We start from the raw sequence: 27,489 nt of genomic DNA, 5'->3' as shown, positions 1-27,489 counted from the left end.
TAAATGTAACTACAACCAAAACATCTCTAAATAGAGAAGTTATTCATTGTTCATGAGGAGGTGGTACAAATAAAATAAAAATTATAATATAACATAGATTACTTTCTTTGTTGTCATTATAAGCTACAAACATCTTGGGGAAGAAAATGTCATAGATAATAAATGAACCTAGCAACCTAGTGTTTAATATTTCCAAACATCCCCTAGCTATGATGGTAAAGCTGCACTATTCAATTAATAATTTCTGGGAAAAGTAGAAAGTAATCTGACAGAAATTAAATATTTCACTTAAAACTGACACCATATACTACCAAGATAAGCTACAAAATGGGCATATGATTTAGACATAAAAGGTGATATTCTAAATATACTGAAGGAACAAGAAACTACTTTTCTGAATCCATAGATGAGACATTTAATGCCTGAAAAAGGATAGAAAAATTTACAAAGAGGAAAATTGCTCTAATTATATACAATTTTAATGCTTCTGAACAAACAAGAAGTTAAAATTATAAGAGAAAAAGATAAATGGGAAAATATTTGCATGAAGTATATACAATAAAGTTTTCATATCCAAGATATATAAGGAACTGATTTGAATTTAAAAAACAAGAACATGAACAGCTTTCAAAGGAAGACATTACCAACAATGTTCAAAATCACTAATAATTTGAGAGGTACAAATTAAAGCAAGTCTGAGGTTCTATTTCATGCTCATTGGCAAAAGGGGCAAAAAATAAACAATTGTTAAAAACAATAAAAATTACAAGATGATATTAATGCATGCAGAAAAAATTTCTGACAAAATACATTACCTGTTCCTATTAAAAACACTAAAAAGCATAGGAATCAATGGAGCCTTTCTTAAAATTGATGAGTAGTATTCATCTAAAACCAAGAGCAGGAGTTACCTATACTTAAAGCCTAAACTTTATGGCATGATTTATGAACTTTATATTTATAACTCTTAAAAATTTTTATCATCAGAGTAGACAGAGGATGTGGTAGTAAACTGTTTTAAGATGATATGTAAAATAACTAGGTGTAAAAAAGAGGATTGCACTAAGAGAAATGGGAAGAGAAGTAAAATGAGATAAATTGTGTCATATAAAGAGGCATGGGGATGAGGGGGATGTGGAACTATTTACAGTGGAGGGGAGGACAAAGGTGGTGACAGGTAATACTTAAACCTTACTCTCATTGGCTTGGCTCAGAATGGGAACAACAGGCAGACTCATTTGGGTATAAAATCTTATCTTACCCTTTGAGAAATAAAAGGAGAAAAAGAAAGGGGGTAGTGAGAGAGGGTAATATAAGGGAGTGAGAAGTTGGGGTGATTAAAAACCCTATAGAGAAGTAGGAGTGGAATAAGAAGGGTGGTGGTGGGAAGAGGAGTAATATAAGAAAATGGAATCCAACAATATGTTTATGAGATACACAATTGGAACAAAAAGACCCACAGAATTAAAGGACTGGAGCAGGATCTAATATGCTTCAATTAAACTTTTAAGAGACAAGAGTAGCAATCATAATCTCAGACAAAGAAAAACCAGACTTAATTAAAAGAGATAATTGGGGGGGGGGGGCAGCTGGGTAGCTCAGTGGATTGAGAGCTAGCCCTAGAGACAGGAGGTCCTAGGTTCAAATCTGGCCTCAGACACTTCCCAGCTGTGTGACCCTGGGCAAGTCACTTGACCCCCATTGCCTAGTCCTTACCACTCTTCTGCCCTGGAGCCAATATACAGTGTTGACTCCAAGACAGAAGGTAAGAGTTTAAAAAAAAAGAGAAATAATCAGGGAAACTACATTTTGTTAAAAGGTACCATAGACAATGAAGTAAAATTTTAAAAATTTCACCACAGTTTCTCTGATAAAGGCTTAATTTCTCCAATATATACTAAGTATATAACTAATCAAATTTATAAAAATAAGAGCCATTCTTCAATTGATAAATAGTCAAAGGATACAAATGGAGCAGTTTTTGGAAGAAGAAATTAAATCTATCTGTAGTCATAAGAAAAAATGCTCTGGTTCACTACTTATGAGAGAAAGGCAAGTTAATAAAACTCTGAGATACCACCTCATATCTATTGGAAATGACAGATGCCACAGGGACTAAGATACACTCATGAACTGGTGTAGGTGGAGTAGTAAACTGGTCCAACCATTCTGAAGAACAATTTGGAACTAGACTCAAAAAGTTCTAAAAGTATTAATACCCTTTGATCCAACAATACCACTACTAGGTCAGTATCCCAAAGAGATCAAAGAAAAATTTACAAAAACCTTTATGTACAAAGATATTTATAGCAACTTTTCAATACTGGCAAAGAATTGGAAATTGAGAGAATGCTCATCAATTGGGAATGGCTGAAGAAGTTGTGGTATATTATTGTAATGCAGTATTACTATGTTGCAAGAAATGTATTGGTGTCATGGCAAATTCAAGTGAGAAGAATTGGGAGATTATTCTGCACAATAATGGCAGTTTTATAATGATGATCAATTATAAAAGACTTGACTGCTCCAAGCAATATAGTGACCCAAGTTTCATCATAGGACTCACGATAAAAAAAAAAATGCTATCCACCTTCAAAGACAGAATTCTTAGTGCAAACTGAAGTATAATTTTCCTATTTTTCTTAATTTCTAAAAATGGTTAACATTAAAATGTTTTGTATGATTAGATAGATAGATAGATAGATAGATAGATAGATAGATAGATAGATAGCTTGCCTTCTCAGTGGATAAGAGAGAGGTAGGAGGAGAGAGAAAATTTGGAACGTAATTTAAAAAGAAAAGAATGTTAAAAATAATAATTTAAAAAACAGATACCAATTCTATTCCCAACTCTAACAACTTAAATGCCAGTAGTATCCAAGGTGGGATGCATGCCTCAAAAATATGTGATTCATTGCTGCACAGGAAGAAACTATAGGAATTCCTGTTCATTATTTTTTAAATAAAGAAGAAATTAAACTTTGTTCATGTTTAACGTGTGGAGTGACACAGTATCACCACTAAGTATATATATTAAATGACCACATATCACATACAGTATTCAAGGTATCCTGAGGAAAGAGGGTGAGTTCAACAAGGAGGAGTTGGCAGTCATACCCTTCTACTCATTCACTTGATTTCAGTGTTATCTGAGGTATAGTTCAGTTTACATATGCCCTGTTAAGTTTATTTATGGATGGTATGACCCAATTTAAACTAATTCTTGCAAAATGAACATGTGACTTTAAAAGATTCTTTGGGGAAAATGTTAGTAATGAGAGCACAAGAAAACAATAAAGAAATAGCAAAAATGACACCTCTATTCTTAATGAAGCTCATTATCAATCATATTACGATGTTTTAAAATAATAATCTAATCATATCTGATAAGATATCAATCCAACAAAATTAAAATGATCAATAAGACTGTTTAAAATATATTTGTATTTATTATTAATGTTGAACTTACCCCTAGTGTGTAATTTTACCTTGAGATTACTAGCTAATGACAGTATTGCAATTAACAAAACATTTTAAAATAGCTTGTTGACAAAAAAAAATGCAAAAAAGCCACAAACCCTCTCATATCTGTGCTTTTAAAAAATGAAAGAATTTTCTAACTTGTTTAAAAATCTTCCAAAGGAAGAGTTTCAATAAGTTTTGAATCTACATATATATATTAAAATTATTGTTTTATTACATATTCATTTAAAATTTTAGCCATATTAAAAAAATAATCACCAATCAAAGATCAAAATTTACTAGCCAAATTTCAACAAAAATTTTTCCAGATTTAGTTAATGGTACTGAAAAATGAAAACCACCTACTTCTTTCATTTGGATCTATGTATCTTTGTGAGGCCATAAAGTCAAGCACTAAAATAAACTGAACCTAGAACCAGACCTTCAAATTACTTATTTCAAATTTTTCAAAAATACTGGAGCATCTCCAATTATGTTGATCTTAACTAAAATAGTAATATTTTAGAAGTTCAGAAAGGTTTCTATAGTGTTAATAAATCAAAATTATTTTAAATGTTACTTTTCATCATGATCTTATCCTTAGATTCTATTTTAATGTCTAATTTTTTTACATATTTACTATAGTAAAACATCCATATAATTTATAAAATACAAATATATAAATATATGGGAGGAGCACTAAAAAAATTTTTTTTGCCAAGAAGAGAATTAAATTTAAAAGTTTAGAGACCACTGCCTACAGCAACTTCTAAATATTAAAAAGGAGCTAGATTTGGAATCAAATCTTTGTCAAATCACTTAATCACATGGGGCCTATTTGCCCCTTTAGAAAATGAAGAGATTGGATTCCACTTTTAAAGCTAGGATTTTATGAATCTCTTGGTGCAGCATCTGCAAAACAGATATTATGTTCCCCATTATATTAAATCCATTGAAAATTATCACATTAATGCCCTTAAAGTGGTCAATGCCTTTCTTCAAGGGGCTCCATTCAAATAAATAGTTACATGTCATTAGTTTCTCTTACCACAGTAACAAATTAATGAGATTATTACATTAGGTTTAAAAGAGAATTCTAGGGAATTTTCAATTATCTGTAGATGCTGTTCAGCTACAGTATTTTATAGAATGATTTCTAATTTTTTAAAGACATAAGGAGGGATATTAGCATTAATATTTTTCTAAATTAAAGATCTAAGTACTTACTAAGTACTACAAAATGTTCCACCTTCAGTCATCTTAAAAAGTACTGTATTTTAAAAGAATTGACTCACGGGCAACTAGGTGGCTCACTGCATTGAAATCCAGGTCCTGGATTCAAATCCGTCAGACACTTCCTACTAGCTTTATGACTTTGGGTAAGTCACTTAATGCCCATTCTCTGGACCTTACTGCTCTTCTTCCTTTGAACCAATACTGAGTATTGACTCTAAGTAAAAAATTATTGTTGTTTTTTTTTTAAGAAAAGAAATTGACACTACAAAGAGATGTATTCTTTCTCATGTATAGCAGTATGCTTTTTCATTGCAATAAGATAAAAGAATTAATAAATTTTATTTTTAGAATTTTCTTTCATTCCATTGTATACTGCCACTTGCCAAACAGTTTTCACACTCAGTTTTTAACAAATTTTTACGGTTTATAGAATCTCTGTATCTCTGAGTTAGAAAGAACCTTGGAGCTCATATAAGCCAAACGATACCTGAATAAGCATATAGATTTCAAATATGCCTGACAAGTAAGATAGCCTTTGACTGAAGATTTCATGTAATAAAAAAAAAACCTGCTAGTTCATAAGGCATGAAACTTCAGACCAATGTAATTGTTAAAAATGTTATTCCCAATATCCGGCCAAAATTTGCCTTTATCCAGCTTCATCTACTGTTCCTATTACTGCCTTCTTTGGACAAGCAGAACAAAGTTAATCCCTCTTCCAAAAGACAAGCTTCAGCTACCTGATAACAGCCACAACATTGATCTGAATTACTTCAACTTCATAGAGCACAATCTCTAGATTTCTGACAAAGCCTGCCTGCCCACAGCTCACTTATTAGTGTTTTCTAAAATTTAGCTCCTAGAACTGAGCACAAATACACTAGCTATATATAATCAAATCAGAACAGAGGATTACAACCTTCTCACCTTTCTAATGCAGTCTCCTTCAAAATTCAAAAATGCTATAACCAATTTTGTTTTTAATTGAATCTCTTATAAAAGCAAAAAATTTCTTTCAAACTTAAAATAATTTAGAAACAACACATTGAAATTACAACTCCAAGCATATTGCTTAATATTGAAATGGTATTTTCAGTATCTATAATGTAAAACTAAATTAAAATAAGAGAAATATAATGAAGTAAATGTCCTGCTAAGATTTTTAATTAGGAATGTTAATAAAGGAAAATAAGACAATTTCTTTTCTCAGATGTTGACACAAGTCATGGAGCAAGAATGACTAAATATGGTGCCTCTAAAATCTAGGGAGTAGAATAATTAAAATAGTAGTGAGGCAAAGACTGACACCATACCAAAACCTCCAGAGTTGATGTCTACCCCCAAAATCTATCTTATTCAGACTTCACAAAGAGTCTAGAAATAGCTAAGTATTTGCAACAGGAGTTAATCATTGTGCTAGAATACCATCTATAATCCTAATTACAATCTGCCTCACCTGTCTAATAGTTATTAGAAACCAAGAGCAATTAGAACTATTCAGGAGAATATGCATAGTCTTAAGATTCTAGTCATTCCTTTCTCAATCAAGTAACTAAATTGGTTATCTACATTTAGAACTGTAAATCCGCTGGGACTGGTTTCACAGACAATTGCAAAGAACTGCAGGAAATTATTTAGAGATGCACATTCATCTGATTTGAGAAGAAACAATTTCTTAATAAGCATAGCAATGTTGATAATTCCCTCCTCCTTACAACTCCCTTCTCCCTCAACTTCTTTGCTACCGAACTCTCCAATGTCTCCTCCTACTTCAAGGACCACTCCTTCATTTGCTTTGCTTTTCTTCTCAAAATAGGCATCACCCCAAAATCTGTTCTCAGACCTCTTTTTTTATTCCTTTCCCCCTTATTGATTTCATCTATTTCCACACCTTCAGCTATTACCTCTATATGGATAATTCCCTAATCTTTAACTTCATGAATTGTTCTCATCCACTCATTCTGCCAGCAGAAGTCTTCACATACTTAGTATTGACACCCACTCTGACTTACCAATGGGTTTGAAGTCCTTTGGCTACCTGATCCAGCCTTTCTGCTAAAACAGTTTAACCAGGGTGTAGCACTGTGCATGCTATGGCTTCTTAGAACCACAAAGAAATTGGGTGAGAGGTGGACACCAAAGGTAAATGAGCATCCCTGAAAGGGGCTTGGCAAGTCCTCACATCAAAGGTGCTACTTCTTCCATGCATACTCTACACACCCAATAGGTTCATAGTTAGAATTGGGAAGGACTTTAGAAAACATTTCATCTAACCTCATTTTTAAAATGAAGAAATGAAGGCCCACTCAAATAGAGTGATTCACCCAATTTCACAACGGTAAGAATCCTCAGAAACAGAGCTAATGCCTAGGTCCTATGAGCCCAGAGTCAACAGCTATTTCTTCCATTTGACATTTATTTCTTAATTCCCCAAAGCACTTAGTATTTAGCCCAATAGTCTGTCCCCTACAAGTATCCTATGAATGTCAGTTGAATTAAAGTTAAAGAATGTTTTTCTTCTAAAAGATACCTACACACAGCAGCAAGGCATTGGGTTGTTTCGCTTACAGTATGCATTCCTAATTTCTAATATGTTACTTTCTAATTTTTTCTTTTACTTTCTAATACTTTAAACTTTGCATCAAATTATTATCTCTGAACTAGGCTAGCCCATTCATATATAAATAAGCAAAGTAAGCAGTAAGCCAATTTTTCCACTGTGAAAAAGCCTACTTGGACTCAGTTTAAAAAATACATCTAAGAAAAGGAAAAATAAATATTTCTGCATCCTAGGAAAACAAGAAGGCAAATGCCTAAAATCTTTGATTTAGAGCTAGAAGAAGTCTTGAAGGCCACTGAGTTCAACCTCCCCATTGGACAATTTTTTTTAAATGAGGCATAGAGAGAGTCGGTGTGATTAACAATTTCTGAAGTGTCACACAGCTAGTAAATGTCTGAAAAAGAACCTCCACCCAGGTTTTGTTGATTCCAAGTCTATTGTGCTATCAATATGACACATATACGATTGTATATATCATATCTGATAGCATATATGTATGAATACACATATACATGAATATGTCACATGGATATGTTTAATGTAGATTTGTAAATATATACAACACATATGTGTATGTATATACACATATACAGGTTTCCCCTCCACATCACAGGAATTAAGAGCAATGTGGAGGGGATATCTGTCTCTCATGGTCTAGTATTTTTAAAAACATTAGACTAAAAAAAACCAACAACAGCAGATCCAGTTCAGTTCCACAGGATCATGTGAACCAAGCATTTTCTAAAAGTGAGTAATTTCATTTTTAAAATGAAAGAACTTTTCTTTTATTTTTTATTTCATTTATTACTTCTAGTTACAATAGAAGTTTTTGTGATGGACAAATGCCTGAAATATGTAACTTTAACATCTCACAATTTGGAGTCATTTAGACAGGGTTTTAAAGATCATAACCTCCATCATTTTATATCTAAGGACACTGAGACTCAGAAAAAGGGAAATGACTTGCACTAAGGTCACAAAATAAATCAGCATGTTAGGATGGATTAAAGCTCAGGGGTTCTAATACACAGGACCAGAGCTCTTTTTAAAATATCTAAGACTGATTTGAGTGATAATATATGTAAAAACCCAGTGAAATTGCTTGTCAATTCTGGGAGGGGGCTATAGAGAAGGGGAGAGAGACAACAAGAATCATAGGGGAAAAATAAAATAAAATAAAATAAAATAAAATAAAAGATCTAAGGCTGTAGAATTCTAGAAGAAATGGGTTATAATAGTACAATATCATTTTTTTTAAAAATGTTTTCTCCTGATGATGGCACTCAAATCTGGCCACCTGTCCCATATTCCTTTGCTATCCATTTTTGGTAGTAATTAAGCTAAATCAAAATTCAATTTTTTTAAATTCCTTCTGAATTTCACATCTATTCTCAAATATAAAAATCTCTCCACCTTACAAATGGATTTGCATACTCAAATATTTATGTCAATTGTCTAGATCCCAAAATACACTTTCTTTTGGAAAGCATTAAAGAAACTTTTAAATGATAGTTAGGTCCTTGCCCATAATAGTCTATTACCAGTAAACTAATTACTGTGCATTTAAAGTAAAAAATAATAAAGAAAAAATCCCCTCTCGTATCAATATTAAAAACAAACAAAAAAGTATAAAATTGGGTAAAGTTTTTTTATTATTATTTTGAAAGCTGATACCCAAAAGCAAATTTAATTAGGAGGCTGAGAAATAAATGGAAACTCACAGAATTTTTTTTAAGTAGAGGGCACTTGCTGGTATTTTCAAGAGCTTTAAAAGTTAATGTTAATTACATTAACTTTTTTGTCTAATTTTACTTCAAAACAGAGATGTGTCGGGGGCAGCTGGGTGGCTCAGTGGATTGAGAGCCAAGCCTAGAGACAGGAGGTCCTAGGTTCAAATCTGGCCTCAGACACTTCCCAGCTGTGTGACCCTGGGCAAGTCACCTGACCCCCATTACCTAGCCCTTACCACTCTTCTGCCTTGGAGCCAATACACAGTATTGACTCCAAGAAGGAAGGTAAGGGTTTAAAAAAAAAAAAAACAGAGATGTGTTCTATGGATATTGTCTATTGATCACAATTATAATTGGTTTGGGGTTCTTTTTTTTTAATTCCCCTGAGATAACTAGTCAATGTAACAAGAGAAAGCATACAGAAGGTAGTTTGAAAGAATGTCTACTTGAAAAAGTCATTGCTTGAGGGAAAATAGTAATGACTTGGGAAGTAAAAGACAAAAGGAAAAGGCATGGATAATATGTCTCCTCAACTTCTCTGAAGCCAAGGTTATTATGTTAGCTCCTCATTCCAGCCACTAGATGGCACTTACAACTCTGGAAAGCTTGGTTACTGCCCAAAGGAAGAGAAATAAGGTAAAACCATGTTTATTATGTACAGTATTTTCACAAACCAAGTGCCTATAACTCAGGAAATACCTTTATGCAAAACAAGAAATTCTATGGACAATTTATCATTTGCATCAAAAGAAAAAGACCAGAAGCCTTGGTTGGAACTTGAAGGTAGACTAATTTTTAAGTTAGATTGTCTAATATCCAGATATGGAGCCACATAGAAAGTCAAAGCACTTTTCAGTGATACACTTTTTTCATCTTTCTGGGTAGTCTATGGGTAAAAAAACTAGTTCTGCCCCAAAGAGAAAGGAAAATAAGATCCAGGTGACTAATGTGGCATTGACAGATCAGGTTACAAAATTACCATGGAAATTGAATAAAGGCTCTCATGTCCACTATTCTATGAACTTATTCAAATACAAAAGTTCAACAAGGAACTCAAACAAGGAGCAGGATGTTCTTTTTCACTATTTACAATAGATTTGTTGCTTAGAGAAAGGAAGAGAAACAAGTTCATATTACAATTAGATGTTTACAGAAAAGCTAATAAAAAGGCTATTCAGTTGTTTCTTTCCTACCTACCTTAACTACAAGTTCTTAAAACATATGCAAATTATGAGCCTGTCTTTCATGAAAATAAGTTCAAAGCAATCTGGTGTGTTTTAATATGTTGAGATATTTTTCAGGAAGTGACCATATTATGAGTTATTCACTTTCAAGTACCGATGTCCCCATCCTAACCAAATCCATCTGGGCTTCTTTTTTTCTTATTTTCAAGTTTCCACAAACAACAAAACTGTAACAATGACAGTCATGAATTCATCTATACCCAATTTCCCTAAGCCCTTTAACATAAAATTCCTTTCCTATCCAACAGTGCTAGAATTGAAAACCTTTCCTCCCTCCCTCCCTAATCCTCTTGCAAGGATAGATTCCACTACTGCTTAAAATCAACATTCTTCCTTACCCACTAGACCTAGTTCCTTCTTCATCATTACTCACTTTGCTGCTTAGACTGTGCCAGAGTCAGCCATGTCTGGGGAAGTCACAGACACAAAAGGAAAAGGGAAGGGGAAGGAGACTTATGACACAAATTCAAAACCAAATATTCTCCAGACAGCATGAAATGTGTCTAAAAGCTGAGAAACCTCTGTTCCTTCCTTGTATCTTACCTTGGAAAATCCTACTTAATGACCCCATTCACTCAAAATCTGATACCAGGGGCAGGTGGAAACCAGGATTAGAAACAGGATGTACTGGGTCCAAATCTAGCCTCAAATATTTCCTAGCTGTGTGGTGCTGCCCAAGACACTTAATCCAAATTGCGTAGCCTTTACCAATCTTCTGCTTTGGAACCAATACTTAATATAGTTTCTAAGGCAGAAGGTAAGGGTTTAAAAATAAAAATGACATTAAATGAGAAAGTTAAAGGAAAGATCCTTAAAGTATATGTATGTACAGTGGAAAGAGCACCAGCTCTGGAGTCAGAGAATCTAAATTCAAATCCTGCCTCTGACAGATGCTTCTTGTGTAACCCTGGGTAAGTCATTTAACTTTTCTAGAACTCAGTTTCTCCTTCCATATAATGAGGTGATGGCCTCAGAGAATATGAACATTAAGTATTCAAAAGAAGAAATGCAACTTATCAACAACAATATAAAGCATACTCCATCTAAAACATTAATAAAAAAAATGCAGATTAAAACAACTGAGTTCTCAGCAGCTTCATACCCCTGGATTGGTAAAAATGATAAAATGCAAAAACTATATATGATTGAGAGTCCATGAGAAGATAGGCCCAGAAATGCAGTGTTGGTAAAACTCAATTGGCTGAGCCACTCTGGAAAAGAATGTAGAATTATACTAAAAAATGGTCTCTAAATTATAGATGCCCTTTTCATCCTCCATGTAACACCACTTCTAGACCTATATTTCCAAAAGAAATCAAAGACAAAGGGAAAGGTCACATACATATAAAAACATTTTTAGAAAAATTAAAAAATGAAGGAAAGCAGATGTGTATCAAATGGCTAAAAAACTGTGGTACATCAACGTAATGAGATATCACAACTGTAAAAAATGATGCCTAAGGGGGCAGCTGGGTAGCTCAGTGGATTGAGAGCCAGACCTAGAGAAGGGAGATCCTAGGTTCAAATCTGGCCTCAGATACTTCCCAGCTGTGTGAGCCTGGGCAAGTCACTTGACCCCCATTGCCTAGTCCTTACCACTCTTCTGCCTTGGAGCCGATACACAGTATTGACTCCAAGAAGGAAGGTAAGGGTTTTAAAAAAAATGATGCCTATGACAGGTTTGTGTAGAAACTTAGCAAGATAAAGGGAAAAAAATGGACAGGCTGGTATTATTATTATTATTATTATTATTAGTGCAAAATGGGGGGGGGGGTGAAGCATGTGCCTAACAGATATCATACTCTGAACCATTGAGAATTTCCATAGAAAACAAAGAATTCACATCGTTATATATTTTCTAATTGTTTTTATTATGACACTGGGGAAAAAAAAGGAAGACTTAGTGAGTAAAAACTTTGCAGACAGATTGATGTTTTAACTTGAGACACAATCTCACAAATATTCACTCACTAAAGAGCACCTAATGTATGTAAGTCACTTGGACTCATGCTAGAGATAAAAGAATCTCTTCCTCAATGAACTTAATGAGTGAGCTGAACCATGGCCACAAATCATTATAATCCAAGGTAAAATGTGGAAGTAGAATAAGACAAGTACAAATGAAACACTGTGGGTTTTGGCAGAAAGGGAAGGGAAGCTTTACTTCTGGATAGCAGGAAAAGACCAAGAAAGGCTTGATACACTGAATAATTGTTCAGATGACCAAGAAGGATAAACTGCACCGGCAGACTTGGGGAGGAGAAAGACACCACTGCCATCACAGTGTTCGTCTTCATTTATGTTTGAAGTCTATGGAAAATTATTAGACCAGTTCCTGGAAGATATCTGACTATATCATGAAGTTTTGTAGGATACAAGAGTTTCTAGACAGAGTTTCTATCCTGAAAATAAAAATATGTGTGTAAGTTTCTCACTCTCAAACTGGAAACCATCCCAAGAGGGTGTTAGAGTAAACAAATCAAACATAGCAGTGTGTCTCCCTACAGCTGTGATACTATTTAAGCTTTTTATGAAAGGAGAGACTTCCCCACCATAGGGAGCTGCTGCAAGGCACATAAGGAACATGCCAGGGTGCACCAAAAGCATTTAATAGCATTCCACAATTCTTTGTTCAATAAATATCTGTAAAACTGTGCTGGGTTTTAAGAACAATAAAAATAATATGCCTGCAAAGTTCCATCAACCACTTCTTCTAAGCTTTGCCAATGTTAAAATGAGGAACTAGAAAATATACAGTAATAACCATATAGATTCCTTATCCAGTTTCTATTTAAATTCTTAACTGTCCATATTCTGGCTTCTGGTAAGCCCTTTCTTTCTTTCAGAACCTAAGCTTGTGATCTCACTCTGATTTACAAGCCTGATAAAGGATTTGGACTGAATGAAGAGGTTCAGGTATATCCCTCCTGAGACCATGCTGCTATGCTACTCATAGCAGGTATTCCTCAATTTCTGAAAGGCAGTGGTAACTCATAAAATGTTAGAGAATACTAGGAGTGTAGATGGAGCTTTTGTCCTCCAAACCTTTTCTGGTGGTGGTGTTTGTTTTTTCCCCCCAGGATCAATCTTCAAAGGCCAAGAAATGTAAATTCTCAACAATTTGTAAATGTGGACCTTTATAAAATGAGTTTTCAAATGGCACTGCTTACCTATACTAGAATTAATTTTGGCCCATTTAGGGGAAAAAATTATTCTCTTCTGAATGATTTTAAACTCTTTTCCCACTAAAGACCTCCCAGTTCTCAATATACAATCACATGATCCCCTTTAAGCTAAGACTGTCTGCCTGGCATATATCAATGCTCATTAGCAACTTTTTATGAACCCTTTATTCAGTGTCTAAACACATTAATGGCTTCCTTGTGCTTTCTTAACTTTACTTTTTTCAGAGAAAAGTTATTAAGAGTCAATTAGTCTTTGAGAACAGAGAACTTTATAAGTTTCAGGAGGGGAGTGGAAATTCTTCCAAATTCATTATTAGCAGCCACCTCGCCAGGAGAGGCTGAGTAGCAACAGTGCCCTCCCTCCACTTGAGCAATCAGAGAGGTGAAGCGTTCAGAGTCCTTGGCAAAGCACCCTGTCAGCTCTCACAAAGAAAGTCTGTACCATGTTAATGGTACTCATACCAGTCTGTGAACACAGAGTTCTTATGAAATACCTTGTCCCAGGGCACTTCATTAAGAGACAAAACAGGTTCCACCTTTGTTTAAAGTTCCAAAAAAAAGCATATGGTACATCGTACAAAGTGAGTATTTATTGTTTATTGAACTGAATGAGGGAAGAGAGGAAATCTAATTATTATTCATTAGTTTTGTATACTGAGGAAAGGACCACAGAAACTTAAACAAAACTTTAAACTTATTTTTTAATAAAATGTTTTCCTTCAGTATGTTAAAAGAAAAATGAAGTCATCAACCTGGGTGCTCCTTTCCTTGACATAAGATTGTAACCTCCAGACACCTTAGCAAATTATCTTCATTAGTTCCTTAATCCAAAATAAATAAAAAAACAAAAACAAAAAACTTGTCCGGTGGCCAACTCTCTAGCAGTAAGAATGATAAATTTATAAAAACAATATTCTATTCTCATTGGTCCACATCAAGATCAAATAGAATAAAGTTCCCCAATAAAGTATCTTATCATGGCTTCAAGATGACCCTAAGTTTTTTTAAGTGTATGAATGCAGCATAACTCTAATAGATCCTGCCAGAACTAAAAAGATTTCAATTATGGTCTTAGCAATGTGTCCCATAACCACTCTGGTTAAGCTTGGAAAGGGGCTCATTATTAGAAAGTTAGCCACAAAGTGACTTTTTTTTTGACCACTCAACTTGTGAATATCATCTACACTATGGCACATGGAAAGAGGTTCTGATGTACATCAGTAGAACTGCCAACACTAACAGAATTCAAGTCTTTCTAAGTTGTAAAATTGAAGAGAGATGTTGATGTAGAACTCTTAATGTTGTGTATAAGTACAAATTTTACTTCTCACTTTAATAATAAAATGATAGCATATATATATATATATATATATATATATATATATCTTTATGTCTAATCCAAACCTGTTGTTTTTTATTCAAGACCTTTGACACTGTGCAGAGATCTATTCAAGAGATTATTTTGACTACAGAAAATGTAGGCATCATTTATGGTGATATTTTGGGGAAAGATATCACATGATAAAAATAAAAGACACCCAACAACCCTCCTTTAAAATTTTAAAATTAAAAAAATATATCACATGCTAAGCTACATAAAAAATTCCATGATAAATCATGACAATTCTATCGATGAGGTTCCAAATAAATATTCTTGATCAGTACAACATATTCATGAAAATGACCCTTGACTCCAAAAGCCAAGATTCTCCATTGGCAAATTTTTTCACACTGAGTAACCCCAATAATGTATTTCATATTTGTAAGGTTAGGCAGACATATGTAATATAATTATATGAACATCAGTATATCCAACTCAAATCAAGAGGCATTTATTAAAAGTATAGGGCAGGGTAATTGGTGATATGAGAAAACATTTGGATGATGTGTTTTAAAGATATAATAGCAATATCTGAAAAATAAACATCCAGTATTCTTCTCTATTCTTCCAAAGAAAAGATAATCAACTAATAGAGGCCACTGAGCTGAGATTCTGATCTGATATATGAGGGGCAAACTCAAGTACTAAGCAACCTGAAGGAAAAAGAGCTGTACTAGTACCAGTTCACATTTTTATAGAGATTTAAGGTTTAGTAAAGTGCATTGCTCACAGCAACCCTTTGAGGCAGGTAAAAAGGTACTATTATCCTCATTTTTACTTGCTTAGGACCACAAAGCTAATAGGTATAGAAACAAAGATTCCAACCTGAGCCATCTCAATAGTTGGTAAAAAGAGAGCAGAAGGATATGCAACAGAGGGTTCTAGGACAAGGCAGAGAAAGCCTTCAGTAGTATAACAATAGATGAGGGTCTGACCTCTTTTGGAGCTGCCAAACAGGAACCTGGAGAATGAAAAACCAGCCTGACCTATTTAAAGATGACAAAGGGTAAATACAAATTCCACAAAAGCATTCTTAGTTACCAAATAATCTTTTTTAAAATGGAAAATATAAGAAAAAATCATTTCCCCTCCACTATCCCATTTCAATTCATCTCCACCTTGCCCTCTCTGTTTCTCTCTTTTCTCTCTCCTTCCCTCTTTTTCATTCTTTCCTCCCAATTAAACAGCAGAAAATAGAGAATCTCCTAGACTTACCAAAACTCTAATAAAGAGGAACTGAAAATACTGCTGGCTGACATTAGCTGTAGTTTTTTTTTTTAATGATTTAAGGATGAAAGACAAGAGATTAACTTCCCTTTGAAGCAAAACTGCTGTTAATGCCTCATTCTGTTTTTTCGTTTCACCTTTCAACAATGTACTGTTTCTTTGACTGAAAGAACCCTAGATTTCTTGAAGTACATACAACTCAGAAACCATTCAGTAAAGCACTTCAACTGATAGATGTATCTTCTTCTCTGCCATATTAATGATACCAAACATCCAACCTCTAGCCTGAATAGTTTTGATGACAGGCAACTCACTATCAATTGCAGCAGTATATATAGTTTTCAGATAGTTCTAATGCTTGGCCAGTTGAACTGAAATCTTCTTATTCATAACTTCCATTACACTGATCCTTTGTTTGCCCTTTGGATCCAAGTCTAATCCCTCTTCCCCATGCAAAATGAAACCACTCTCCTTCCCACTGGACCCTCTTCTAAAGAGCTGAAGACAGGGATTCACTCCTGCCCCCTGTTCCCCACCAAGTTTTCTTTTCTCTCTGCCAAACATTTCCAGTTCCTCCATCTGTAATTATGTGATTGGCATCCATTTTCCTTATTATCCCAGCACATTCTTATGCACACATTCAAACCTATTAAGTATTCCTTCTAAAATTCAGCACCCAAAACAGTACCAGTCATGTACCAATGACCAGTACAATGTATGAAGGGACTATCTAGTACTTCTGAACACAGAACTAACTTTTAATCAGTTTGACCTAAAACTGTACTAGGTTTTTGTTTTGGTTTGGTTTTTCTGCCCTCCCCAGTAATATCTATGTTGATTTTGCTGTCAATTAAAACCCACAGAATCTCAAGAATTGGAATGGACTGCAAAGGTCAGCTAGCCCAAGTTATATCAAAAGATAAACCTCCTAGACAAAATCTCTGAAACAGGTGACCCAGTGTTCCGTCCATTCTAGCTGTGTGATCTTGAGAGAGTCATGTCCCACCACTAAATCTCAGTTTACTTTTCTCTATAAGAAGCTACTTCTGAGGAAGCTTAGTAAAAGGGGATACTCTATAAATTTACAATAATAAGATCCAGATGTGAAACCTGCCTCCATCTACTGACAGCTCTATGATCCTGGGCAAGTCATTCAATCCTTCTGAAAAATCAGAACCATAAATACACTCTACTTTACAGGATTAAACCTTAAATTGCTATAGAAATAGACACTATTGCAATTATTTTGGGGGGTTTCTGGACAGCTATCACATAATCACAAAATGTCATACTTGCACTTGGGAAAAAAATCTCCCTTATGACACAAATAGGTGATCATCCTACCTTTTCCTGAAAACCATCAGTGAGAGATATTTTTCCATTAATTCATATATATATATATTTGGGCAGCTCTAAATGTCAGGGAGTTTTTCTTTCCACCAATATACAACTTCCCCTCACTGATCCTATAGCTAACACTCTTGAAGCTAAAAATAAGAAATATCACTGGATCTAGAGTCAAAAGGCCAAGATTCATTCATATCCTGGTCCAGCTATTTGATATCAATGACATCTTAGGCAAGTCACTTAACATCTCTAGGTCTCAGTTCCTTCATCTATAAAATAAAGGAAGGAGGGTAGGTTTTTATGATCTCTAAGGTACCCTTTCTAGTTCTAAATCTATATATAAAGATCATGGTCCCAAATCTATTCACTTTTCCACATGACAGCCATTCCAATACATGAAGACAGTAATCAAATGAGAACAAGACCAAGAACTAAAAAAGGGCTGAGCTCATCTAATCTAGCCACTTCATTTTACAAATGAGAAAAAATCTTTTTCACATGGCATACTTGCTAACCCCTTCATGCTGATTTTTGTACGTTAACTCTCAAGTTAAATTTAGCTCATCATTCCAGCCTGCTGATATCTTTTTGCATCCTGATTCTGTCAGCCACTGTATTTAGATGTCTCTGTAAGCTTTCTGTTATCCATAAATTTGATAAGCATGTCTTCGATTTTTTTTAGCTAAGTAACTTGTAAATAAAAAATTTTTAAAAACAAGGTCTAAGAAAGAGCTTAAAGATAAGAGTACAGATGTATACAAAGATCAAGAATTACATCAAAAGAGACTTATAACTTCTTCAAAGTCATGAAGTACAAGAAGGGTCAAGACTAAAGCCTTGGTCTCTCTGGGTCCTTATAAGCAAATAAATCCTGCTTTAGCACAGCCTAAGTTTTATACTTTCAAAAATATGTTTTATGTTAAACACAGATGAACACAAATTCTATTTGCCTATAAGATGTTCCATCATATATATTATCTCTGTTCTGTGACTGTTTCAACTGGATCTATTATTATACCTGATATTTGTATAGTTACTTTAGAATCCTCAAAGCAATTTATTTATTTTATCTCTTTTGATCCTAACATTGACCCACTGATGTGAGTCATCAGGGCAGATATTATCCCAACCACTTACCTGAGCTGGTATGTTTCCTCTTTCCTTTACTCAGTCACTCTCCAAATTCAAACTGCTCAGTTCTTCCACCTCCTCTATATATCTTATAACCACCTTGTTGTTTACATGTTGTCCCCCCAATTAGAATGTAACATTCCTTCAAGGCAAGAATATCTTTAGACCTTTTGCTAATTATTCCTAGTACTTAATCCACAGTGTAGCACATATAGCAAACACTTAGTAAATACAAGTCAACTTTGTTTTTATTCTTTGTTACAAGGGATGCAGACATTTTAGAAATTAATCTTATTTTGAAAACAAGCAATAGCTAATCTTGTTTAAATGAGTCAACTGGGATAAAACTTCATTAAGGAATCACTTTAAATACAGCTTTTCCGATATGTAAATAATAGACAAAAAGGGCACCATGCTAGACTTCTTTCATCAAGGCATATTTTGTGAATCCTTTAAGGAATTAGAACCTTTCCATACCTGAAGAAGTTTCAACTCCTATTGCATTATAGGTCCAAGGATCCTGATGGTAAAATTTAGATATATCTACCATATATTCTTTTAAGGGATTCCTAGAAATGTCTCATGGAAATCAAGAGTTCTCTGAAACATGGCAGAAAACATATTCCATTAGACTATGTCAAAGTAAATAGCTGTGGGAAAAACAAATGGGGGAAAGGGCAGATGAAATGCTCTTGATGTCAGTTCTCACCAATCTTTGGAATTCAGACACTAACTCAATCAATTAACTAACAATCACTTTTTAATCACCTATTAGGTGACAGCCTCTACAAGGCAGGGAATATACAAAGACAAAAACATAAAATAACCTCTATTTTAACACCCTTAAATTCTATCAGAGCCTTACATTAGATTTGGGGGAAGAGTCTCCAAGTTGAGATGTTTTCCCCTCGCTTTCCAAGAAAGAACATCTCAAAAAACTAGATTAAAGCAAGATAAAGGCTTGAAGAGGAGATCAAGGACAGACTAACCATAAATCATCACCAAAACCTAGGAAAAAAGATCAGATCGTCTATGTGGCTCAAACCTTGACGTTATGATAGACTTTCTATCATATAAGCAAGGTATCAATTACCCAAATTCAAATAAGCAGTAATTACAAATGTAAAATCAAAAGCAAGCATTGGGTTTGGTTTAGACTAACTCAACCCACTACCATCTCACTGATTCATCATGACAACAGCCAGACTTGAATATTGTATTTGGGGATGTGGGAAGACAATGGGTTAATGGAATGCTAAAACCAGAAAACTGACATAAAATAGGAGAGTTCAGTCTAATCTAGTCTCGTTTTATGGATGAGGAAACTAAGGCTCTGAGAAGTTAAAAAGATTTTCCTGGTGTTAGACAGATAATTAGTGGTTAAGTTGGCCTCTTGTCTCCTAGACAGGTGGCTAGGTTGTCTGTTGTGCAATCACAGGAAAAGAAAAACATGAAATGGGATGATACAAGAAAGTTTCATATCAACACAAAAGACACAGAAAAAGACTGAAGTGGGATGGAGAGGTGGAGGGCAAAGATTGCTCTTAAGAGTTAAATGGGTTATCAGTTTCCTACTGTTATGGAATACATGCTGGAGCTTTTTTTTCCTTGGGGCTTTTTTTTCTTAGGGCTTTACAGTGTTTAATTGCAGGGTTTGGGTTCTCCCTTCCCTCGGCCTACTCAAAAATAGTTCCCTTAAAAGGTCTACCAACAAAGGGGCTCCAATCTGAAGAAAAGTGTGAACTGCTATCATCCTTAGGATGATAGTCTGACAGAATAGCTCTTTTCCTACTGCCATTATGCCAAGAGGACAAAAGGTGGGCTCTAGGTCACCAGGACCCTCTAGTTATTTTATCATAATATCCTCAGCAAAGAATGGCAATGCCACCTAATAGATAAAGAGCTATCCTCAGAACCAGGAAGACAGGTTCAAGTTCCACCTCTCACACACAGGCTGTGTGATCCTGGGGCAAGACAATTAATTTCTTGATGCTATCAGGAAACTCTGTAAGATCATAAATTGCTGGGAAGGTCCCAGTCTGCATTCCTCCCCTGGAAGATCCCTATACAAAGTAATAGAATTACTATAAAGAGAATAAAAAAAGTAGTTAAATACAAGGTAATTTTAAAGGGAGTAGAAGGGATCAATAAAGGCTTTATGAAGAAATGGAGTGTGAACTGTGGTCTGAAGGAAAAGAAAACTGCAGTCTAGGCATGGCAGGCAGCCAATACAAAAGCTCAGAGATCATGCTACACATCTTCCCACAGAGAGGTGATAGACTCACAGTGCATACAGACAGACAGATAAACTCAGGCATGGTCAATTCAGGAATGTTTTTCTTGATTGTGCATATTTGCCACAAGGGCTTTGTTTTGTTTCCAATGGGGGAAGTGGGGAATGAGAGAATATAATTTTTGTTCATTGAAAAAATTAATTTTATTTTATTTAAAAAACACAAAGATGAAAGATGAAGTACCATGTGTAAGGACAAAGAGATTTCAAGTCTGAAGAACAGGTATTTTTATTTCTAGTCTATTTTCTTTTTCCCCTCTACTACAACTGGCTTAAATGCTACCAGTGTAAGAATGTCCAAGTACAACTAGTGACTCACCTAGGATCTTAACCATCACTACCCCAGGATAAGATGTGCAAAATTGGGGGTGAGTGAGACAGACAATAGGACTCCTGCTACAAATATGGTCCCAGAACTGCTTTTGTCAAGTATGCTGTGATCACTCTTTGAACTCTTCCAGAATATTCTTCAAGATCTTTCTATAGATGCTCAATGACCCTAATTTGGATCTTACTCTAATGTTGAGAACATTTAGCAATATGCCATCTTTATTTTGTCCACTTTCTTTAAGAACTAAAAAGTTTATTTTCTCCCTAAATTTCAGAACTGGTTCCTAGATCCAAAGAAATTTGTCAAGCCCTTCTTTAAAGCGACATATATAACACATTGATATCATGCATACACACTACATTTCCTTACAATAGTTATCATGAACATAGAAAAATAGTCAACACTAGATTTCCTTATGATAGTTGTTATTATCATGAACATAGAAAAATAGTCCACAAATCATCAGATCAGAAAGTGAATTTTGTTCTTTCTAAAGTACTTGCTAAAACCTTAAAAAAGAGAGAGATTAATCCATATTCTCTCTCTTACTCTCTCTCTCTTTCTCTCTCTCTCTCTCATATATATATATATATATATATATATATATACATATATATATATATATATATATATACACACACACACACACATACAATTCTGCCTAGATTAGGCTAGATTTGGGATTTCCACTCTTCTCAAAGCTCATACTCTTAAGAAAGCCATCAGGAAAAAAAATGCAATTATACATTTCTAATGTTCAAGTCCTGAAAGGCCTTCTTAAATAGACTACTTTGGCTCTCTCCAGTTACTTTTTTTCTGAGAAAACATTATCTCAGTTGAACCTAGACTACAAGCAGGTTTTCCAATGTTGTCTCACTAGTTTCTAGAATAAAGCCTCAAGAATAACTATCACCTTGCTATAATCCATTCTGGTTTAACTTTACCCCCTAAAAACCATTTAGTATTACATTTCCCATACCATGCCCACTACCCAAGAGCTGAAGAGTGGGCCTTCTTTTATTCAACAAAAACAGAAGTATTATACAAAAATGCATAAGCATAATTGTGATTTTTTAAAAATACACTTACCGCATAAGAACCTATTAAAAATGCAGCATTCGCTCTCTTTCGTTGATCAAAACTTGTGTAGTGCACAATTTTCTTTCTTGATAAACTGTATGACTAGATAGAGGAAAAATATATTTGTGTAACTATATATATTATCATAATATCCAAACATCAAAAGAACATACATGACCCAAGGTCAACTCCTTGATTATAAGCTTTTGAAGGATAATGTTGAATTGGGACATCCAGATTATACACCTGCTTTGTGGATCTACTTATTCATGCTTTCTATAGCATACCCCCTATAAAGATAGTTATCATCATAATGAATATATTACCATGAAAAACAATTAAATTATAGGGATCTGTACTAGGCAGGAGGCATTTTCACATATCTCTTCATCCCAAAATATTTCTAACTTAAAAGTCAGAGAAACACAATTCATGTGATTAAACAAAATCTGAAAAATCTACTCCTAATTTCTTGCAAAATCAGTTTCACCTGCACCTCCTACAGAGAAAACAAAAACAGTTACTTCTTTGTGGGTTCAAGGGAATAGAGGCAAAGATAAATAAAACAATACAAAATGATTTTTAAAGTATAGAATATGTATCAGACATAAATAAAAAAGATTCAAGGTGGGAGAGATTGCTGTCCAGGAGAGGGGAGTGAAAAAAAAAAAGAAAAGTTTCAGACAGGAAGTTGAAATCTAACTTTTTTTTTCTCTTCAAAACTTTCAGAGTGTGTATGGTAGACAGATGATCAAATCTAATCTTGCTTTCTATCTACCATTCAGTGATTGATATTAGCCTTTTAAAATTATCTACAAAGAAGCTATTAGGAGAAAAAAAATGAAGCCTCAAAAAGGATATGTCAGATATGCAACTTTATTCGATATCCACATAAACTAAACAAAAAGTTGCTATATATTTATACCTAAAATGAGGAATGTGATTACCAATCATGACGCAAATTCCATAAATCTGTTTTAATTCCATAAAGTCAAAGCACTCATTTAAACCCTTATAATATATAATTTAAATAGTGAAACCCATTCATAGAAACCCTGAAATTTAAAAAACAAAATATATACCCCCCACCATTGTTAATACTCTTTTTAGTTTCAAATTAACCTATTTTAACAATTCATTTACATATTGTCTTGCCCTATCATCTCAAAACAGGAATGAATATGCCAAATGAAGAAAAAGAAAAGTGGGAGAAGGGAGGAAAGGAAAATCTCCAAAAGAAAACAATAGCAGCAATAGCATCAGAGAGAATAAAGAAATAAGAAAACAATGTACTACAACTAATTTCAATAAGCAATAAGGTAGATTTGTCATTTACTTAACATTAGAGTCCCAAAGGAAAGTAAAACATTTTATCAGGTCTGCTAGATGAAGAAATGGAACATAAAAAGATTATCCTTAAGGAACTGCTTCTTTAAACAAGTCAATTCTTGATTTGATGAATTGATTTCATTCATTGCAATTATTGTAATCAGTTTTACACTGAAATAGTGAATAGAAGGGCATTTATTGTTGCCTGTCCATTATTGTATCTATAGAGATTTTCTAATTCTAAGATTTTATCACTGTAATGAAAATTAAAAATAAAATATACCTTATTTATACCTAAAGGCACAATAAGTCATTATTATTATTATTAAACCATTATTAAATGCCTCCTACATTCAAGGCATTGGAGATACAAAGACAAAATGGAAAACAAAATAAAAACAGTTGCCATCCTCAAAAATTTACATTCTAATGGGGGTTAGGGGAACAAACATGAATTAAAACAAGAGTAACTATATAGTGGATATTTTCCAACTCAAAAATGAGAGGGGATAAAAGGAGAAATGGTGTTCTAGTCCTAATGATTCATTCTGAAAACCAAACTATATGAACTTAGCTAAAATAACCTGAATGCTAACACACACCCAGTAAACACAACAAATAGTTAACATTGCCCATGAGTAACTTGCTGGTATACTGCATAGAAGCATGCTGCTTGGCATTTGGGCCAGCTTTGAAGTTCGGAAGGCTGCATATCATTTAAACATTCAACAACCAAAATGATAGTTTGTGGAATAATTTTTGCTTAATGCCACTAATAGCAAAGGGTGCAATTAAAACAAAAGCCAAAATTGCAAAATATCAAGCTCAACAGCTAATTTTTTAAAGTATATCTGATATAATATCTCTTTTATGCCATGCTGAAAAATGGAACCTTCAAGACATTTAAAGTTTTTTGTTCATTGTTAAACTGCATAAAACTTTTTGAGAAAAAGAAACACAAAAGTGTTGCCTGCATGTATAAGTTATTTGTTCTTTATAAGAAAGAACCAGGTCTATTCACTCTCCTAAACAAGCAAGCTTTGCCTTAGTAAGATGAATCAAAGCACAAACATGAGGTAAAGCATCATTCTCTTGCTGGAGACTTTGCTATGCTAGGCAAAGAAACAGCAGCCACAGTACAAACACTGGTCATCTCACTGCAAAAGCAATAGTCATTTACAGGGCTTCCTATTATCAGCCATGACCTCTAAGTATTACCTCAAGTTTTGTCAGGATTGGGATATTCTTGAAAATGTTCATTGGCTGCACAAAAAAATACAGTTAATATTTTTATTCATACTTAAAATATTCCAATAAAGCACATGATCTTGTCTTTTTTTTAGTCACCTAAAAAAGCCTCTACTTCTGACAGAGGTGAGCACTTGAAGCCAAGAATCATATTTAGTTTGTATAGATGTATATACATACACATACATATATATAATAACTGTATTTTCAATATCATCAATTTCCTATTTTATTCATTTAAAGACATTATTCTGAGAAGGGTCCTGTGAATTTCACCAGTCTACAAAAGGAGTCGGACTAGTTAGACCCTGGTCTAATGAATGTCACAAGCAAGTTGTTTATGCTTATACTTTGCACCCAAGAATCCCATTTAGTTTCTATAAGTGAATCAATGAAATAGAGGCCAAGCACTTGGTTTTGCAAAATATCTTAACATATTTTCAATACCATTGGTTTCCAATTTTATGCATTTAAAAACATTATTCTGACAAGTGGTCCATGAGTTTCACAGTCTACAAAAGGGGTCAGATTAGTTACACTCTGGTCTAACACTGTTTTAAAGCTACAATATCATGAGCAAGTTGTTTATGCTTATTATTTGACCAGGATGATAAAAGATGAAGGCCAAGTTTCTGGAGCTTTCTGCTACACTCATAGCCAATTATTTTAAGCTTCATGAACTTCAACCAAAAGAGAGATTTAAGAAGTGCCTCTGAGATAGAAAACGAGGGTCTGAGGAATAATATGTAATACAGCATGTAAGAAAGCAGGCACCATTCCCTAAGTCAGAGTTCTAGTGAACATCCACATCCAGATTAGGCTAAAATTACATACAAATCTGGTTACTCACTTCATGACACCCTCCCCTTCTTCCTGAAGGAGCTCTCTAGAGCACTCCATTCCTGTAAACGTATGTTCAACTTCAGATTTTGTGAGAAAAAATCTCTGTAAGAAAACTGTGAACACTTCAGGAGAATTACAGACAGTATTGTGCTGGAACCAGCTCCAAAAACCCACTGTTAAATTTTCACTATGAATGTTTACTTAGGAAATCAGCAAACACTACAAATCAGGGTTCGTTGATTATCTAGAGTCCAGACTTAATAAAGAGATGGAGAAAATGTTAACAATGCAGACTAAACTTAAAATGTCATGCATACTTTCCCCCCCCCCAGAGGTCCCATTGTTAAATATTTACCAGCTCACCCCTGAGTATAGACATTAAAAACCAGTGTTGGGGGATCACTGTATTAAAATAATACTCTACTTTCCACAGAAATCCATTTCCTTCAGGGACTTTTCTTTAATTCCTCTGACTAGGCTCTGTTGTGAGGAAAATTAAAAATAAACAGGCTCAACCACATTCTGCTTATGTCAAATTCTAAATATTAAACATGAGGGACATCCCTACTCCCTTGCCTCATCTTGGAATGGAAGTCATGGCCCTGGGTTTTTTGAAAGCCAAGTCAGCAGAGTACAATTCCATAAGACCTAGGGATGAGATCCAGCCTAATGAAATTCAAACAAGCTCATCAACAGAAGGTTGGTACACTGAGGCAGAGAAGGATTTCCAGCTGTCGCATTGGGCAGAGCATCCTCAATAGATCTTTGAAAGTGTTAGGGGAAGGGTCAGGTTTTTCTTCCTAAGTCAGTCTCATGAGGTTTTTTTTAAAAATAAAAATTTTTAATTCTTTGGCCAGCCCTCTAACCCTAATCTCATGACAGCTAATGGCATTTTTCTTTAAATGGCCTTTATATACCCAGTGGAATTGTGTGTTGGCTATGGGATGGGGTTGAGGGGAGGGGAAGGAAAAAACATGATTTTTGTAATCCTGAAAAAATACTCTAAATTAGTCAATTAAATAGATTTTTTTAAATAAAATAAATAAATGGCCTTTAGAGTTCCTCAAACTGTGAATGCCTGTCAAATCTTCTATTCTCCCAAACCACCCTCTTTCAGGTAAAATCATCCCAAAAAAATCAATAAAATGTGGCTCCCAATCCACAAAGATCTTTTGGCATTCTACAATCACAAGGAGGCAGTTTAGAAATAAGCATGAGCTTGAGAATGTTTCCATTCTAATCAACTGCCCATTAGAGCCAAGGTCACTCAGAATGCTTACTACCTGACAGAAATCAATATGTAACCAACTATGACAAAACAAGTGGTTCAGTGATTCTGACCTGTATAAAAATTACTCCTTGATGGCAATATAAAGGCCAGCTCTATGCAGTTCCCTGCAATTTATATATTGCAATCTTACCAATAGCACAGGGAATCTTATCAGAAAGCTAGTCTTTATCACAAGGGCTTTACAAAGTAAAAAATTCATTGTAGGAAACCCTTTTACAAGCAACTCCTTGGAAACTTACAGTCTTAGAGACCGCTGGAATACTAAGAGGTTAAATGACTTGCCCAAATATTTTCAGGTCACAGCTAGTTGATTGGAGTTAGGCTCATTTAGGATCTGAACCCAAGCAATTCCTATCTCCAAGGCCACCACTACATAGAATGATGTCTCATACTAAAATGATGAGTAGTCATATTAGAACAGAAAGTCAGAAAAACTAGCCCACAGCAATGTGACCTGAATCTTAAGCAAGGGTTGTTATGTTTCTTTCTCTAATATGTGCTTGACTAGAATAACACAAAATCACTAAATTATGCTTTCATTTTAAAATTTTATATTTTTAAGATAAAATAA

At 34.3% G+C, this 27,489-nt stretch overlaps 1 protein-coding gene across 10 annotated transcripts in view; it reads right to left on the bottom strand.

Annotated features, from left to right (window-relative positions):
• Positions 1-27,489, bottom strand: part of CDC14A (cell division cycle 14A) — a 300,191-nt gene that overhangs the window by 181,197 nt on the left and 91,505 nt on the right. For 9 of the 10 annotated variants that reach the window (XM_007485031.3, XM_016429048.2, XM_016429047.2 and 6 more), the window contains exon 4: positions 22,217-22,309. In XM_007485031.3, coding sequence (XP_007485093.1) covers positions 22,217-22,309 — 93 coding nt within the window. Of the gene's footprint in view, positions 1-22,216; positions 22,310-24,754; positions 24,774-27,489 lie in introns of those variants that run through there. The other variant, XM_056819138.1, reaches the window with a different exon arrangement.

This window comes from Monodelphis domestica, chromosome 2 (genome assembly GCF_027887165.1).
Source record: "Monodelphis domestica isolate mMonDom1 chromosome 2, mMonDom1.pri, whole genome shotgun sequence".
Lineage (NCBI taxonomy): Eukaryota > Metazoa > Chordata > Mammalia > Didelphimorphia > Didelphidae > Monodelphis > Monodelphis domestica.
This window is presented reverse-complemented; position numbering and strand designations above follow the sequence as displayed.